General features: G+C 40.5%; 2 protein-coding genes across 3 annotated transcripts in view; one reads left to right on the top strand and one right to left on the bottom strand.

Annotated features, from left to right (window-relative positions):
• The window catches only part of LOC311046716 (CD81 antigen-like), a 116936-nt gene that overhangs the window by 10906 nt on the left and 88521 nt on the right, over positions 1-17509 (top strand). The window contains exons 3-9 of one of the 2 annotated variants that reach the window (XM_084059227.1): positions 3606-3703; positions 5662-5736; positions 6874-6990; positions 7600-7686; positions 8867-8950; positions 10556-10668; positions 11203-11222. In XM_084059227.1, the coding sequence (XP_083915353.1) occupies positions 3606-3703; positions 5662-5736; positions 6874-6990; positions 7600-7686; positions 8867-8950; positions 10556-10618 (524 nt within the window). In that variant the 3' untranslated portion in view covers positions 10619-10668; positions 11203-11222. Of the gene's footprint in view, positions 1-3605; positions 3704-5661; positions 5737-6873; positions 6991-7599; positions 7687-8866; positions 8951-10555; positions 11223-17509 lie in introns of both variants that reach the window. The other variant, XM_084059226.1, reaches the window with a different exon arrangement.
• On the bottom strand, positions 12693-17500 carry LOC311047536 (E3 ubiquitin-protein ligase TRIM39-like). The gene is made up of 2 exons (XM_084060283.1): positions 17464-17500; positions 12693-15000 (listed from the first exon to the last, which is right to left on the bottom strand). Exon 2 carries the CDS (start codon positions 14932-14934, stop codon positions 13510-13512), a length of 1425 nt encoding a protein of 474 aa, XP_083916409.1. The 5' UTR covers positions 14935-15000; positions 17464-17500; the 3' UTR covers positions 12693-13509.

Here is a 17509-nt window from a genome sequence, read left to right as displayed (position 1 = left end):
TTCTGACATTCTCTGGAAGGAGGATATCACCACCATCCTGTAGGAGAGCAATTACCACACTCAGCACAAAGCCAGAGGAGTTTATAGTGAGCTGTGGGCTCTAGGTCTGTGACAGGATAGATTCTGTAGGTCTGTGACAGGATAGATTCTGTGACAGGATAGATTGTGTTGGACACACAGGCGACTAGAGGCTCATTATTTTTCATTAGCTGTGTGTCTTAATGTCTTATGGTTCAATGTTTAGTGTAAAGCACGTTTAATGATCTTGTTGCTGACATCATGTGCTACAATACAAACAGCCTGGCCTTGCCTCGCAGCATTTCAGTTCCAAGACAAGCCTCCCCATCAGAACAATAAAGCATATTGTATCGTATGGTATTATAATACAAATCTACTCCATCAGTCAGCTAAACCACTCCAAGCTTATCCAGACAAACAGCCACTAATCTCCTCTGCTGTGTGAACAAACCCAGAGTGTGTGTGTGTGTGTGTGTGTGTGTGTGTGTGTGTGTGTGTGTGTGTGTGTGTGTGTGTGTGTGTGTGTGTGTGTGTGTGTGTGTGTGTGTGTGTGTGTGTGTGTGTGTCTGTGTCTAAAAAGACACGCTGCTTGGCTGTTTGAGACGTGAATGGTGACGTGAACTTCCCTCAAGTTTGATATTTCACCATCAAGCACAGTGCAGGAAAATAGTAAAAATTGTGTAAATAGTGACCCACGGCGTGTCACTTTGGCAAACAGAGAACCATGGAGTCATGGGTGGCACAGCTCCTTGGTTCTCATGTCCTGATGAACTGAACGCATGGTGAAACCGTGACAGCTGCTTGTCATCAGTCAGGAATGTGAGCCAGACTTTAACGACATCCATTCATTCTAGTAAACAACATTTGGAGAGAACAGTGTAGTGACACCGACTTCACCAGAGAGCTGACACTGACAACACAGATCACTGTAAAATAAAGAAATATGCACATTTAAAGGGATATTTCACTTTCAAATAAATTAAACTTTAAATATATATCTATAACAAACAAATGAAAAAAGTAATGGAAAATCACGGCGCCCTAGCTCACGCATTAGAATGTCCTTTTAATGCGTTTGGTTTAGTTTGTTTATTTAATTTGAAAGTGAAATATCCCTTTAATGATCATTCAATCGATCATTAAAAACAAACGTTCTCTGAAAGTGTTCGCGGTCCACCCAAACTTTGCAGATTTTTCCCTGATCCGTAATAGGTTGGGGAGCACTGCTAGAGGTATTTATTAATGTCACGTTTGTTGAAAAAATATTCAGGAGCAGAAATACGTTTCGTATCAAAAAAGTCAACGTTGTCGACTCAAAGTCGACGCAGTCTCATTGTGTGTGTGTGTGTGTGTCTGTCTGTCTGTCTGTCTGTCTGTCTGTCTGCCTGCGTGCGTGCGTGCGTGCGTGCGTGCGTGCGTGCGTGCGTGCGTGCGTGCGTGCGTGCGTGCGTGTGTGTGAATGTATTGCACATTGTAAAGCACTTAGTAGTGGAGCACTACAACATAAAGGCACCGTTTTATTTTTTTTAAAGTGTAGTTTATCTTTGTAACAGATCCTGTGGACTTCTCCATGCCATCAGTATAAAGTGTTCTTCTGTGTGTAAATGTTTAAATGGACATTCTGTCTGCTCTGTCTGTCTGTCTTCTCTGACTGTCTGTCTGCTCCCTCTGTCTCTGTTTCCTGGGGAAGGATAGCGGTGGGTTCTGGAGGTCAAAGGTCACAGCAGAAGGGGGTTTTGTGGGGGATGGGGCCTCTGAGAGCTACTTCCTGACACCCCCCCACCCCCAACACACACACACACACACACACACACGCGCACGCGCACACACACACACACACACACACACACACACACACACACCAGTCCATTCATAAACAACCTCCTACCCCACGGGTTCTCAAACTATGGGTCGGGACCCCCGAGTGGGGTCGCCGGAGGAAGGTGAAGGTGGGGTCGCACGTTGACAACTTCAACGAAATTCTGTTGAAAAAAATGAAAGATTTTTTTTTAAAGGAAGTTTCTGACAACATAGTCTATATAGTATATAGCCTATGTTGCCAGAACCTTTATTGAACGTGTATATACAGTAGTATATATCTGTTGTCTGGCAGAAACCAGCTATGTCCACAATATTAACTTTTCAGGAAATGAAAAAGAAAACAAACATGTTTTTAAACAACACAACAAGCTTGTAGATCTGCTATTTTCAAATAGCTCAGGTATAAAATAGGGCTAAAGTGGTTAATGTATGTTTTATAATATAATGATTTATATCTACAAAGTAGCTAGTAACTAAAGTTTTCAAATAATTGTAGTGGAGTAAAAGTACAATATTTGCCTCTGAGATGTAGTGGAGTAGAAGTAAAAGTATAGACAATTGGAAACACTCCAGTTAAGTAAAAGTATCTCAAATGAATGTACATAAGTACAGTACTTGAGTAAATGTACTTAGATTCTTTCCACCACTGAGCAGGAATCACATTGTTGTAGCCTACATGCATTTTCTGATAAACATTCCAAGGCTACCATCAATGTTCTCATTTTAAAATATGCTTTATTTCAACTTTGAAATGGCATTTATAAATCACGTGGTGCAGTCATCATCAGAACAGTTTCATTAAAATGGGGTCCTGCTATAAAAACAATGAGTTGACACTGCCCCCCAGTGGTGGTTCACACACACTGACATCTCTTCCTCAAACCATTGATGTAGGTCTACAGGCAGTGGTGGAAAGTAACTAAGTACATTTACTTAAGTACAATTTTGAGGTATTTGTACTTTACTGGAGTATTTCCAATTTACAATCATTTTACTTCTACTCCACTACATAAACTTTAGTTACTAGATAGGCTACTTTGTAGATTTGGATTATTATTACAGAACATACATTAACCACTTTAACCCCATATACATTTCAGCCATTTGAAAATAGCCGATCTACAAGCTCACAATGCATTGACAAGCATGGGAGGTGAAACTGGAACCGGAGGTTTTGGTAATTGGAGTCAAATGAGAGCCGATAATAATAATAATACTTTTTATTTGTAACACACTTTATATTTGAACCAAATCTCAAATTGCTACATATTAAAAAAATAATAATAATAATAAGGGTAACAATAATAAAAATAATAAAACATAATGAATACAATTCTGATCAAAGGTCAGCTATAATACACTGCTAAGAAAAAGTAAAAAAAAAAGTGAATCAAAACACACATGTGCCTTGATAACTGAGACTGTCACAGTGCCACGAATCTTTCAGCTGGAATTGCTGCTATATACTGCGAAAATGATGTTGATGACCGCACCTTCTTTTTAATTACCTTGAGTGGGAGCGGTCATCATTAAACTCCCTCTCTCTCTCTCTCTCTCTCTCTCTCTCTCTCTCTCTCTCTCTCTCTCTCTCTCTCTCTCTCTCTCTCTCTCTCTCTCTCTCTCCCCCTCTCATCAATAATGTCTCTCTCTCATCATTAATGTCTCTTTCTCATCATTAATGTCTCTCTCTCATCATTAATGTCTCTCTCTCATCATTAATCTCTCTCTCTCTCATCATTAATGTCTCTCTCTCATCGTTAACACAGGTGTGTACATCCTCATCGCCGTGGGAGCGGTCATGATGTTCGTGGGCTTCCTGGGTTGCTATGGAGCCATCCAGGAGTCACAGTGCCTGCTGGGAACGGTAGGAGCTCTGCTCTGATCTGTGTGTGTGTGTGTGTGTGTGTGTGTGTGTGTGTGTGTGTGTGTGTGTGTGTGTGTGTGTGTGTGTGTGTGTGTGTGTGTGTGTGTGTGTGTGTGTGTGTGTGTGTGTGTGCGTGTGTGCGCGTGCGTGCGTTTGTGCGTGCGTGCGTGCGTGCGCGTGCGTACTTAGTTACTTTACACCACTGACTACTCTTGTGGGGGACATCTGGTCCTCACAAGTATAGTAACGCGCACACACGCGCACGCACACGCACAGTGCGCGTGTGCGCGTGCGTGTGCGTTTGTGCGGGCGGGCGGGCGTGCGTTTGTGCGTGCGCGGGCGGGCGTGTGGGTGTGTGTGTGGGTGGTCTCAGCTTTTAGTTAAAGATGTAAGAAGGGGGGGAGGGCTCCCAGGATAAGAGGTTAGGAACCACCAGACTTTAACCACATGAACCACAGCATCATTCTGGGCATGTTGTCAGAACAGGCCCACATTCACCCTAAATAACAGATCAGTTATTTTCAGAGAGGAGATTCTGTGTAGAAAAGGAGGAGGCTAATTACAGAGCCCTGGGCGACCCTGGGGTCAACGAAGAATGTAGGGTTTAAGTTGGTTTATTTTAGTGTATTATCTTCTTGACAGTGGTGTAAAGTAACTAAGTACATTTACTCAAGTACTGTATTTAAGTACAATTCAGAGGTACTTTTACTTTACTGGAGTATTTCCAATTCTATACTTGTACTTCTACTCCATTACATCTCAGAGGCAAATATTGTACTTTTACTCCACTACATATTATTGTCTCCGCCAGGCCGAAAGGCATGGCGAGAGAGTATGTTTTACCCTCCGTCCGTCCTGCCGTCCGTCCGTGTGTCCGTGTGTCCGTGTGTGTGTGTCCTGTCTGTGTGTTACCAGCTAATCTCCGGCACCGTTGGTCCGTTCGCTCCGAAACTGTGCACACACACTCCCTGGATGCCAATTCAGAACCTCTGCCCCAATGTTTTCACATGGGCCTGCTATAGCGCCACCAGGAGGCCGATTTGTGCAAAACACATTTTTTTTACATTACTCCTACAGATTTTATCCAAATGTCATGCAAATCGGTACACAGTATCTCTATAGTCATGAGATCAACACGGATCTGTCCGATTTCCCATATTCCATCCTGATTGCCTATGGTTGGCTTCCAAAGTTTGCAGGATTGGTCCGTTTTGAACAAAATGCCTCAAACTATGCATGCAGCTTGCGATTTCCGTGAAATTTCACACACACATTCCCACTAGGCCGAGGAAGAAATGCCACCCTTTTCACATTGGCCTGTTATAGCGCCACCAGCAGGTCTAATTTAGCAAAACACATTTTTGGAACAAAATGCCTCAAATCATGAATGCAGTGTCTGATTGCCGTGAAAGACCTAAGAATAAATGGCACCCTTTTCACATTGGCCTATTATAGCGCCACCAGGAGGCCAGAATAACGTACCTGACCTGGCGGAGACCTGTGCTCCGAGGAGCACTTTTTCTAGTTTTAAAACTGTAGTTACTAGTTACTTTGCGGATATACATTATCATATTATAAAACACACATTAACCACTTCAGCCTTATTTTACACCTAGGCTATATGAAAATAGCAGAAATACAAGCTTGCAACGCGTCACGTTGTGAGCTTGTAGATCGGCTATTTTCAAACATTCTAGTACTTTTACTTTTGGTACTTTAAGTACATTTTGATACCAATACTTTTGTACTTTTACAAGTAAATGTTTAATTCTGGACTTTTACTTGTAACAGAGTACTTCTACATTGCAGTATTGATAGGGCCTACTTTTATTTAAGTAAAACATTTGAGTACTTTTTCCACCACTGCTTCTTGAACAGCAGAATGTTCAGACTGTTGGACCTTGAGGTTTATAAAAGGTTCTCTGAAATGTTTGTTTCTCTCTTCTTCTGTTTCTCAGTTCTTCTTCTTCCTGGTGCTTCTGTTTGCGTGTGAAGTGGCTGCAGGGATCTGGGGTTTCATGAACAGAGACACGGTAAGCAAAGTGGGGTCCGGCCGGGGACCCCCAGGTCAGGGGTCCTTGAGGGGGGTTCCAGGGGGTCCAAATGCAAATACGGGTGTAGACTCTCAGGAAACAGTCTACGGAAACAGTCCGCACTCACAAGGTGAATTTTATTTCAATGTTTTTATTTAGGCTACTACAGCAGCAGTCTCTGAAAAACGGACACATTTCGGCTACTCAGGCCTTCATTAAAACACTGATGAATTTAGCCTGAGTAGCCGAAACATGTCTGTAAAATGTCTTTGACTGGGGTAGAGAGTTCAAACTGTCAATTAACTCAGTTCACCAACTTGTCACTATTCACCAACTAGTCACTTCACATAGCGGTGGGTGGGGCCCAATCTGAGCCTAATTTGGTACAGCTGAGGTAGGCCTATATAGGCACAGGTTGAACCCTCAGACCAACATTTTGTCTGAAGTTTTGAGATGCACTGCAGGAACCCCACGGCTATGTGACCATTTCTGATGCATCATAAGTACGTTTGTTTTCTGTTTATTAGACTTTATGTTCCTTAGATTATGTGTTTGTTCGATACATGTTAAATGCCCTTTGTTTGATTGAGTTACTGATTGTTTCTGTCTTTTCATTTTCTATTCGGTTCAATCATCACCACCATCATGTTTTCATCACCATATGTGTACACCAACTGGCAATAAAACCACTTTACGAACTCTCAATCCTGGTCTGGTCCTAATGCTTTGAAGTGACTAGTTGGTGAATCCCAATACACCCACTAAAGAGTGGGTGGATTTTGTACAGTGTCCGTTTGTCAGAGACTGCTGCTGTGTGGTAAATAAAATTCATCTTCATCTTCTATAGACTGTTCCAGGGGGTCCCCAGCTAAATTAGTTACTGGCGTCAAAATCATTTCCTCATTGATTTTAGTTAGTTTTGTAAATACACTAAAGACTAAACAATTTCAGTTGGTCATAATTATTATCATTTGGGCTTCTTTTTTAAGCCTTTATTTAGAGAGGGATAGGGAAAGTAGAAATGGGGAGAGAGATGGGGGGGTGACACCCAGCAAAGGTCATCGGGAACGGGAATCAAACCCACGACACGCTGTTGTAATTAGTTTTAACTAAAATGATGATTTTTTTTTACCACAGATCTCCAAAGAGCTCATCAACTTCTACGATTCGGCCTACATCAAAGCGGTGGACGTAACAGGACCTGCCGCCAAAAAAGAGAAAGCCAGCAAGGTCCTGGAGGTGTTCCACAACACGGTGTGTGTTCTTTATCATTACCTTCATTTCATCTTTTGTTTAAATACAAATTAAAATACACACAGTTATAGCTGCACTCTCTATCTCTACAACGTTCCTGTTCTACTCCGGATTTGAACCCTGGTGCTGAAATGTTTGAACCATTGAGCTATTAGAGCCTGCCTGCTTGCTCAGGGGAGAAATTGAATTCGGACCTTCAGGCAGTAGCTCTTGTCCAACCGGTCGTGTCAAACCAAGACACAGGATCTAAAATGTGTCACTAGAAGAGCAGGGAGACCAAATACAACCACCCCGGTTATATAAAACCTATATTGTATTAACATACTCCATCCTCCAATCCATACAGGTTGAAAAGCTAAAAGCAATTGGCTACTATTTTTTTTTTTACTGAATTCTGCAGAACAGCCCACAGTGAGGATAGGAAACATACCGCTAGATCTCCCAATATTCATAATATCATTATTACTGTTCTGGATATGTTCTTCTGTATCACTTAAAATAATAATACTGCTCATCAATACTCTTCAAGTGAATGTGTTTGTGTTCATGTGAATGTATGAATGAATAACATCATATGATGAATGACATGAATATGTTGTGTCTCCTCAGCTGGACTGTTGTGGTAAAGGAGATGACAACCCACTGTTCAAACAACAGACTGCAGCTCTGTGTCCAAAGAAGACTGAAGAGACTGAGGTGAGAATGTGTGGTATTATTATTATGATTTTTATGATGTTTATGATGATTATTATTATTGTGTTCTAAGAAGACTGGCCAGACTGAGGTGAGAATGTTAAATCACTGCATTATATTAGAGGGAGAACACATAGCATCCAACTGGTCTGTAAACCCAGGAGCATGGCTCGCTAGACATCCTGGACCCTCTTTCATCATAAACTACAGTGATGGCCTAAAGATACACCTTCAGGAGGCTGCAATTCAAAAATGGCCCCTGTCCAAGTCCTAACCTACCCCATGTCCTAACCTAACCTACCCCCCCCCCCCTCTCTCTCTTTCTTATTTTGTACATATTTTTCACTCTGCATACCAGTAACCTGTAAACTGATTGTATGACATTCTGTATAGTAGTGTGTATATCTGTCTGTCTCTTATATGTCATCATGATTTGTGTGCATGGGGATCTCATCTTAAACAAGCTAAGTGCTTAATGAGCTATCCAGTTTAGTAGACCTTGTATTGCGAATTTGTACTATCATGTACTGTTATGTATGTACTGTCATGTACTGTTCTCATGTCTTACTAAATAAAGTACATCAATCAATCAATCAATGGTTTACTTCAGTACTCATGCAGTGTAATCATTAAGATCATTATTATGATCACAACAGACTTTGTTTTGTTGGCATGGTGGTGTGGGGCACCACCCCTCTTCCCTAGCTTCCTCTTCCCTCGTTTTCCTCATGGACCTACCCTGTGGATTATACCAGTAAAGCAAAGTAAAAAAAAAAAACTTTTGAGGACTATGTGGTTGAACTTGACACTTGCCAATACTCTGCACCTTAATCTTCATGATACTCTTCTTACACTAATGTCTTGGAACAGATACCAGCTGAGCTGCTACGCTCATGCACCTTGTTTAGAAATCTCATGTACAACAATGTTTTAAATGGATATGTGTAAATATGTAGATTCGTTCCTCCTCCTTTTATTCCCCCGAGCTCTCTGGACATGAACGCTCCTCCGCTCATTAAACACTTTCTGTGTCTACACAACTCTCCCAAAAATAATTAAACAATCAGAGCATTGGACAAAGAGCCACCGTCATCACAAAGATCTCATGTTTTATTGGTTTCTATGAAGAGAAATAAAACTATAAATACTTTAATGATTGACAGTCTGTGTTGTGTTTTCCCAGAGCTGTCATGTGAAACTGATAGATCTGTTCTCTGAGAAACTCTACCTGATTGGCCTGGCAGCGCTGGTGGTGGCAGTTATAATGGTAAGATATAATAACTGTTATTATGGTAGGATACATGTTAATATATCTGTTATAATAGTAGGATTTATATGTTCATATGACTGTTATGATGGTACGTAACAGTGTTATATTCATACAGTATATGCATACAGAATTGTTGCTGTCGGGCAGAAACCAACTGTCTCCATGTTTCAACTGTTTTATTTTCTTTAATAAATCAGTGTTATTGAACACCCTACAAATATTGAACCAATGAAAAGTATTAAAAAGCAATTCTGACTAATCCTCCTAACTCCATTGGATCCTCAAACTGTCAGTCAAACCTCCTAACTCCAACTGATTACATTACATTTCAGTCATTTAGCAGACGCTTTTATTCCAAAGCGACTTACAATAAGTGCATTCAACATAGGTAGGGAACGAAACTACTAATCACCAGAAGTCTTAAGTGCATTTTCTTCTAAAACAAGGAACTACGAGTATACCTAGCGCTAAGGTAAAAGTGCAATACATCAGCTACCTACTTTATTAAACAGATGAGACAAATGGCAAAATCAAATGAGCACGAGCTAAAACAAATAAGTGTATCGACTAAACAAGATCCAATAAAACAATACAATAGTATAACAACTAGTTAACAACAAGTAGGCAAGGCGAAGAGGAAGGGTTTCTTTTTTTCGTCTGACTTGGTCATTCTAATCAATGATGGACAAAACAACCATCTCCACATTAATGGTCAAAAACCTCCTAACCCATTTTGGGCGGGAACCCCTATTTGTAACTATACATTTGGGGTTCCTGTTGCCATGTGCCGTATATACTGTAGCAACATACATTTTTTGTAATTTTGGAATACATATTTGAAGTTTTTCAGAAAACTTAGGTCAGGATTTAGAAGGCGTTTTTAGAATCGGCCTCAGGTCTAACTGGGCTAACTCCAATTGAGCTGTATGTGGGTAAAGTGATGATAATATAAGGACACATTCAAGTACAGTATCTGACAATGTATAAAGGTCACTGTACCAACTTTGCTTGGGCAGTATTGTGTTGTTCTAAATACAGTACATCTCTTTTTATTTTTTCATTTCCTGAAAAGTTTATATTTTGAACATAATTGGTTTCTGCCCGACAACAGAGGTATGTTCATATGACTGTTATAGTGGTAGATGATATTTAACCCATTGAGACCTGAAGCCGATTCTACACGTCTCCTAAATCCCAACAGTTATCTGAAAAACGTATGTTTCTATATCAGTGGTGCTCAATATTTTTCATGTCAAGGACTCCCAAAATTATATGTATTTGGCCGCGGACCCCCATTAAAATATTTTGTTCCAGGGTCCCCCCAGAAGCAAAGATTTGAGTTAAAAATCTTCGCTTTAAAAATATATATATTCAAAAGATTTGCACACATTTTCACGAATTTTCAAAAATAGCAGATCTACAAGCTCGTAGCGCGGCACTCGGTGCCGCGCTATGAGCTTGTATATCTGCTATTTTTGAATAGCCCAAAGTGTAAAATAATGCTTTTTAGCTCAAATTTAATCATCTCTCACTATAACAGAGATATGTTCATATGACTGTTATAAGTGGTAGGAGATATTTAATCATCTCTCCTCCATTCAGATATTTGAGATGATCTTCACCATGGTTCTCTGCTGTGGAATCCGCAACAGTCCAGTTTACTGAGAACCCAGATCATCTTCTACCTGCTGCTAGGTGGTTCTGTCTGGTGCTAGGTGGTTCTGTCTGGTCAGTGGTGGAAAAAAGTACTCAAGTTCTTTACTTAAGTAAAAGTACCAATACTGCAATATAAAAATACTCTGTTACAAGTAAATGTCCAGAATTAAAAATGTACTTGAGTAAAAGTACAAAAGTATTGGCCTCCAAATGTACTTAAAGTACCAAAAGTAAAAGTACTAAATATTTGAAAATAGCAGATCTACAAGCTCACAACGCGTCGCGATGCGACGCGTTGTGAGCTTGTAGATCGGCTATTTTCAAATAGCCTGTGTATAAAATAGGGCTAAAGTGGTTAATGTATGTTTCATTATATCATAGTTTATATCTGAAAAGTAACTTGTGACTAAAGTTTTCAAGTAAATGTAGTGGAGTAAAAGTACAATATTTGCCTCTGAGATGTAGTGGAGTAGAAGTAAAAGTATTGGAAATTGGAAATACTCAAGTAAAGTACAAATACCTCAAAATTGTACTTAAGTACAGTACTTAAGTAAATGTACTTAGTTACTTTCCACCACTGTGTCTGGTGCTAGGTGGTTCTACCTGGTGCTAGGTGGTTCTACTAGGTGTTTCTAGGTGGTTCTTCCTTGATTTGAAAACATCTCCAGTTACATCTCTATCAGTATTAATGATATTAATTGTTGACAATTCTTTATATTCTTCTAAACCTTTCATTCCATGTTTTCTGACAGACGTTTAGTTATACTTCATACAATACTTATTTTTGAAGGAGTTTTTTTTTAATATTTTGTGAAATATATTTTTCTGAGAACTGGTTGACCTGATGGCTCTCGTTATGGTTGTATAAACTGTATATATTTATATATATTTGTCATTAGGTTTTGATAGTAACTTCATTATAGAGTCAGTCTCAGTTGTATGGTTTTAAAGAACAGATTCAGGGTGTTTTTTAATATAATAACGTGTGAATCCCTTTAATGACATCATGAATAACTGTAATGTTCTGTCACTCATTTTCAATCATGATAATAAATTATGTCTTCTCATTTGGAGTCCTTTTCATTTATAACCAGAAGGGGGCAGTATTGTACTGTACTTAAAGGAGCACTTCACCTATGTTCAACTTTATCTTCATATAATTGTTTATCACATATACTCATTATAAGATGACACCGTTTCTGTTCTACTCACTCTGTGTATCAGAGGAGTGCTGTGGACAGTTCAGAAACCTGCCTACCAGTGACATAATTGATGAGGAATCTAAGCTAATAGAAACTGCAGGATTTCTATTCCTGGAAAGTTAGTGTGCTATAATAGAAGCCATTGTTCTCACGTTAATACAAAAGAATGAAAAAATGTAAATCTTGTTTGAAAAAATAAAAACCTGTCTAATGATGATGTCATTGGTAGGCAGGTTTCGGAAGTGTCCACAGCCCTCCTATGAGACACAGACCGAGTAGATTAATCTTTTATAATTTTATCAGGAGCATTAGTGAGGACCCATTATATGAAGATATGTTGAAAATGGGTGAAGTCATCCTTTAAGTCCAAATTTGAGGTACTTTAATTGAGTATTTATTTTTTTCAATACTTCTACCCCTACAACACCTCATAGGTTATTACGAAACATAATTATAACCAATTACCAATTAAGCCCTATTTTACACTTTATCTATTCAAAAATAGCAAATCTAAATGCTCACACAACATCTTAGATCTGCTATTTCAGAAAGTCCTTTGAAAGATTTTGACAGATACAAAAACCCCTTTGAGTAAATGACTACCAAGTTTTTTTTAAATACAGTGAAAATAGCAGATCTACAAGCTCAACAACGCATTGTGCCACCAGAGCTTGTAGATCTTCTGTATTTAAAACAAGTGGTTAATTCATAATATATTAAGTTTGGGTCCCAAGAGTCCCTTCCTAGAAATGTAAAGGAGTAAAGAACACAATATGTAAATTTGAAATGTGAAAGTCATGAGTTTGAAAAAAAAAAAGTACTTGTTTTATAAACATTTTATCTGCTGAATGCTGACTGTTACAAACACACGTCTGACTCACTTTAATCTCATCATCTTTAATCAGATCAAATACATCAACAGACATCATCACTGTCACATAGAAACTATAGAATTCAAACCTGAGAATAATCATATCAAACATGTCACCATTATACCAATAGAATTACAAAATGAACCTTTATTCACAAGAAAATATAAGTATGTTATCAGTAATCATTTTATCTGTCTAACTATTGTAAAGCATGATCTGTCTGTCTGTCTGTCTGTCTGTCTGTCTACAATACCACAGCAATTAACTGCATGATACATTAATTAAATAATCACATGTAATTCAAAAAATAATTCATTAAAGGACAACTTTGTTTTTTTTTTTACAACCAAGGTTTATATTTTAGCTTGTAATTAAAGTAAATAAAAGATGAGTGTTCTTTTTTTTTCATTTACTGCTTTCTATAATTTTAGCAATTTTCACAATCTTTTTTTTACAGTGGGCGGGGGCATTCTGTCCGGTGGCTTTTTTACACAATAAAAAAGGTCCTGTGGTCTTTGATGGTCAGATGTGAGTTATTGGGGGCTAGAAGAGCTACTGTAAATAATAATAAAGAAAACGCTGGGTTATTGTGTAAAAAAAAAATACATATTTAGCCACCGGACAGAATGCAACTATAGAAAGCAGTAAATTAAAAAAATGTAACACTCATCTTTTATTTACTTTAATTACAATCTAAAACATAAACCTTGGTTGTAAAAAAACAAAGTTGTCCTTTAATAACCAATCCCTTCTGATTACCATGGAGAACTCCTAATCAATACCAGATCAATATATTCTGTAGGTTTTTTATTGGACGCTAGATGTTCTAACTGTGGTTTTCTGCAGTGACACAGATCTTCCCTGGTAACATCTTCAAAGACATACCATCACCTATATCATTATTATAAATGAATGGAAACAGTGTGTCAGTGAAAGTGTGTGTGAAGGTGTGTAGGTGTGTGTTAGAATTAGGATCAGAGAAGGACAGCTGTCCTCTGTCCCAGTCCAGCTGGACTCTGATCCTCCGGGGTTTTTGCTTCAGTGAGAAAAAGAGAGTCTTCTTAACCCCTAATGAGGAGGATGCTGTGTATTTACCCTCATAGAAGGATATAAAACCATCTCCACTACTTGTGAGTCCCTTCATCTGGTAAGACTCCACACACACACCTACTGCCCAGTGTATATTGTCTCCAACCTCAACATCCCAGCTGTGAGACCCTGAGTTAAAGCCCTCAGAACCCAGGACTTGGGGCCGGGGGTCAAACCTCTCTGGGTTGTCAGGAAGCTGCTGTCTCTCTACACGTCTCACACTGGTCAGATCATCAGACAGTATGAGGTTTGGATGAGCAGTGTTGGGATCCAGGATGACGGGAGTGTAGGAGACAATGTCCTTCATCTTGTCCCAGACTCTGAAGGTCAGGTTCTTCAGGTGTTTGGCCTCGTCTATCAGCGCTCCTGAGACCGGCGGTGGGTCCTGCAGGGTGAGCTGGACTCCCTCCATCGTGGTCTTGTAGTTCTGCAGGAATGAGACGTGGTCGTCGGCTCTCAGCTGGTCCTCAGCAGCTTGGATTGCATTGGAGAGGGTTTCCATTTCTCTGCTCAGACCCTCAATCCTCTCCTTCATCTCCTGACTCTTCTGAGCCTCTTCCTCCCGCAGAGCGGCGATCCTGGCCTCCTCTTCCTCCTGTAGGAACCGACGAAGATTCTGAAACTGTTCCTTAATCTGCGTCTCTGTGTTCCTGGCCTGAACCTTGATGTGATTTTCTGTTTTGTCGTAATCTGTTTTAACTTCATCAAAGACCTTCAGTTTCTCCTTTAAAGGATTCAGTGATTCCTGGACCTTCTCTTTGCAAAGTCCAGACGCTTCATCCACGGGTAAGAACTTGTGTCCGGCGTGTTTTTTTGAATCGTGACACACGACACACACCGGCTGTTGGTCGTCCAGACAGAAGAGCTTGAGCTTCTCACCGTGTGCGGTGCAGAGGACCTCAGAGCTCACAGACGAGGAGCTCCGGCCTTTCTCCTTCAAGAGGTTCTCACACAGATTCTTCAGTGCAAAGTTTATAGAAAAGTCCTTGGAGGATCTTTTCTGACAAACAGGACATTCTTTTGTTGGTCTTTCCGTCCACCATTCCTGCAGACAGTCTTTGCAGAAGCTGTGGCCACAGGACAGCACAACGGGATGTTTAAAGATGTCATGACACACGGGACAGTTCAGCTCCTCCTCCTGAACAGTCAAACGGGAAGCCATTTTGTCTGGCGGTCAAACACCTGATCTGGAATGTTCCCTGAGGCTACACTGGACACCAGAGGAATACTAGAAGACAAAACAACAACAATAACATTATGAGTATCAATAGTAATAAATTATACAAATGGTAAATAGCAATTTTTTATAGCACCTTGATCCAAAGCACTTTACAATGTGAATTGTATTCACACATTCACACATTTACACACATTCAACACACTGACAGCACAGGAAACCATTCAAGACACCTGCTCAAGGAAAGGACACTTCAACACTACAGTGTTGTTGTTGTACTAGTACTAGTTGTAGTAACAATAATAATGTTAGTAGTAATACTGATGGTTCTGTGTTTTAATAAGGTAGCAGATAACTCGTCTGTCTGTCTGTCTGTCTGTCTGTCTGTCTGTCTGTCTGTGTCTTGTAATCGGTCTGCCAGGTGGTTCAAACGATCCGTTCATCTATTAATTTATCTATTTACTAGAGTTTCGGGGGGCTACGCCCCCCTCAACCCCAGCCGCGCACGGGGCCCAGCGTGGCCGCGTGTATATTGGGGTACTCAAATTGCTGGAGTAAAACTGTGGAAAAGTAAAAAAAAAAAAAAAAAAAATTGAAAAAAATATATTTTTGATGTTTGAGGGGGACCCCCGCGGACCCCCTGCTGGTCGACGGCCCCCCTGTGGAGTGTTGGGCCGCGCGGGGACCCCCCTGGAACATGGCGGACCCCTTCGGTGTATTTTTTTTTTTCATGAAGGTGGTTGCTTGTTTCTGGCGCTTGTTTTTAGAGAACCTGGCATGCCAACGACTTGGCAACCCGACTTGTTTGTTTTTGTGTTTGGGATGAACATGGCACGTGAAGGACGGACATAGTGTGATCGAGACATGAGTGAAGTGAAAGTAACGGCCTGGGTGGAACAAAGGAGGTACGTAAGAAGGGGGGGGGGGGGGGGGGGGGGTTGAAGCAAAGGAGCTGCGTGTGTGTTGGTGTGGAGGAGATGGGCAGAGTGCAATGGCGGCGCAAGCCAGCGCATGCTGCCGCACGTTACACCAGAAATGGTGCCTGGAGAAAATGGTGACCAAAAAAAAAGTTTTGAAAAAAAGGAAAAAACCCCCGCAGCGGCTGGCAGCTGTTGTGGTGATGAGGTCGTGCGCAGGGTAAACGGTACGAAGCTGCCTCCCCTTCCGTTATGTCCGACATTTGGTGAGTAGAATTAATTATGTTGCGCGGTGGAAAAGCTGTAGTGAGCAGTGAGATGTCCCCTACGCGAGGCGTAAATTCAGCGCGGCCGCCGTGGCGAGTCAGTTGCCGACATGTGGTCTGGCGGTGCGTTGTTTATTCGATAACAGAGCTGTGGGGTGTCGCACCCAGGGTGCGGAAGTTGCTCGCCATTTATATAGTTAGATTGATTGCTTAGCTTTTTCTTGCCACACTCTGTGACTGACGAGTGATTCTCAGTCTCACAAAAAGGCTGAGGCGACTTTACAAGGAAATGATCGAACTTTGATTCATTTTCTTCTGATAACAGGAATCACACACACACACACACACACACACACACACACACACACACACACACACACACACACACACACACACACACACACACACACACACACACACACACACACACACACACAGTATGTTATCGTGAGACAATGAATCAAAGTTCATTTTCTTGTAATGACCTTGTTGTCATACACAGAGCATTAGTATCCTACTCAATGGATACTCCAGAATAATAACTGTTTCTAATACACCACTAGATGTAGTTTGTTTGAAAATACTGACACACACTAACTCACACACTCTCTCTCTCTCTCTCACACACACACACACACACACACACACACACACACACACACACACACACACACACACACACACACACACACACACACACACATCGTGGGTCTATATATATTCTTAAATCTTTTCTTCTGGGAATTCCACAAATGTATTCTAAATCCTAGCTAATGTTGTTATAATATCAGTGGTTCTCAAAAATTACATGTATTTGGCCGTGGACCCCCCATCTCAAAATATTTTGTTCCAGGGACCTCCAGATGTTGTAACAGAGTTGAAAATGTTCGCTTTAAAAACATTCAAAGATTCGCACAAATTTCACGATTTAAAAAAAATAGCAGATCTACAAGCTCATAGCGTGGCACTCGGTGCCGCGCTATGAGCTTGTAGATCTGCTATTTTTGAATAGCCAAAGAAATCTTAAAATGACACACAGATGCGTTCCCGGCCTTAAAGGGTTAAGACACAGCTCTGCCCCATAACACCAGAACAGAGATATTACATTTCAAACGGCACTCCCATTGCTGTTATGCAATAATACCAAGCTGCATCGTACAACTTATCATGTCAGAACAAAACACAAAGCAGAGAAATGTTTAACTTACTGACAATTGTAAAACATGACCACAACATTCATACCACTCTACATATACTTTGATTTAAGTGAAATGAGTGTTTTGTAACTTAATACATGAAACAACACAGAGCTGTGTGACACACGTACGTACCATAACAGGAAATGCAGCAGCATAAGGGAGTTTCCAGTGTCTGATA

Source organism: Gymnoscopelus microlampas (assembly GCF_963454915.1).
Source record: "Gymnoscopelus microlampas genome assembly, chromosome: 6".
Taxonomy (NCBI): domain Eukaryota; kingdom Metazoa; phylum Chordata; class Actinopteri; order Myctophiformes; family Myctophidae; genus Gymnoscopelus; species Gymnoscopelus microlampas.
This window is presented reverse-complemented; position numbering and strand designations above follow the sequence as displayed.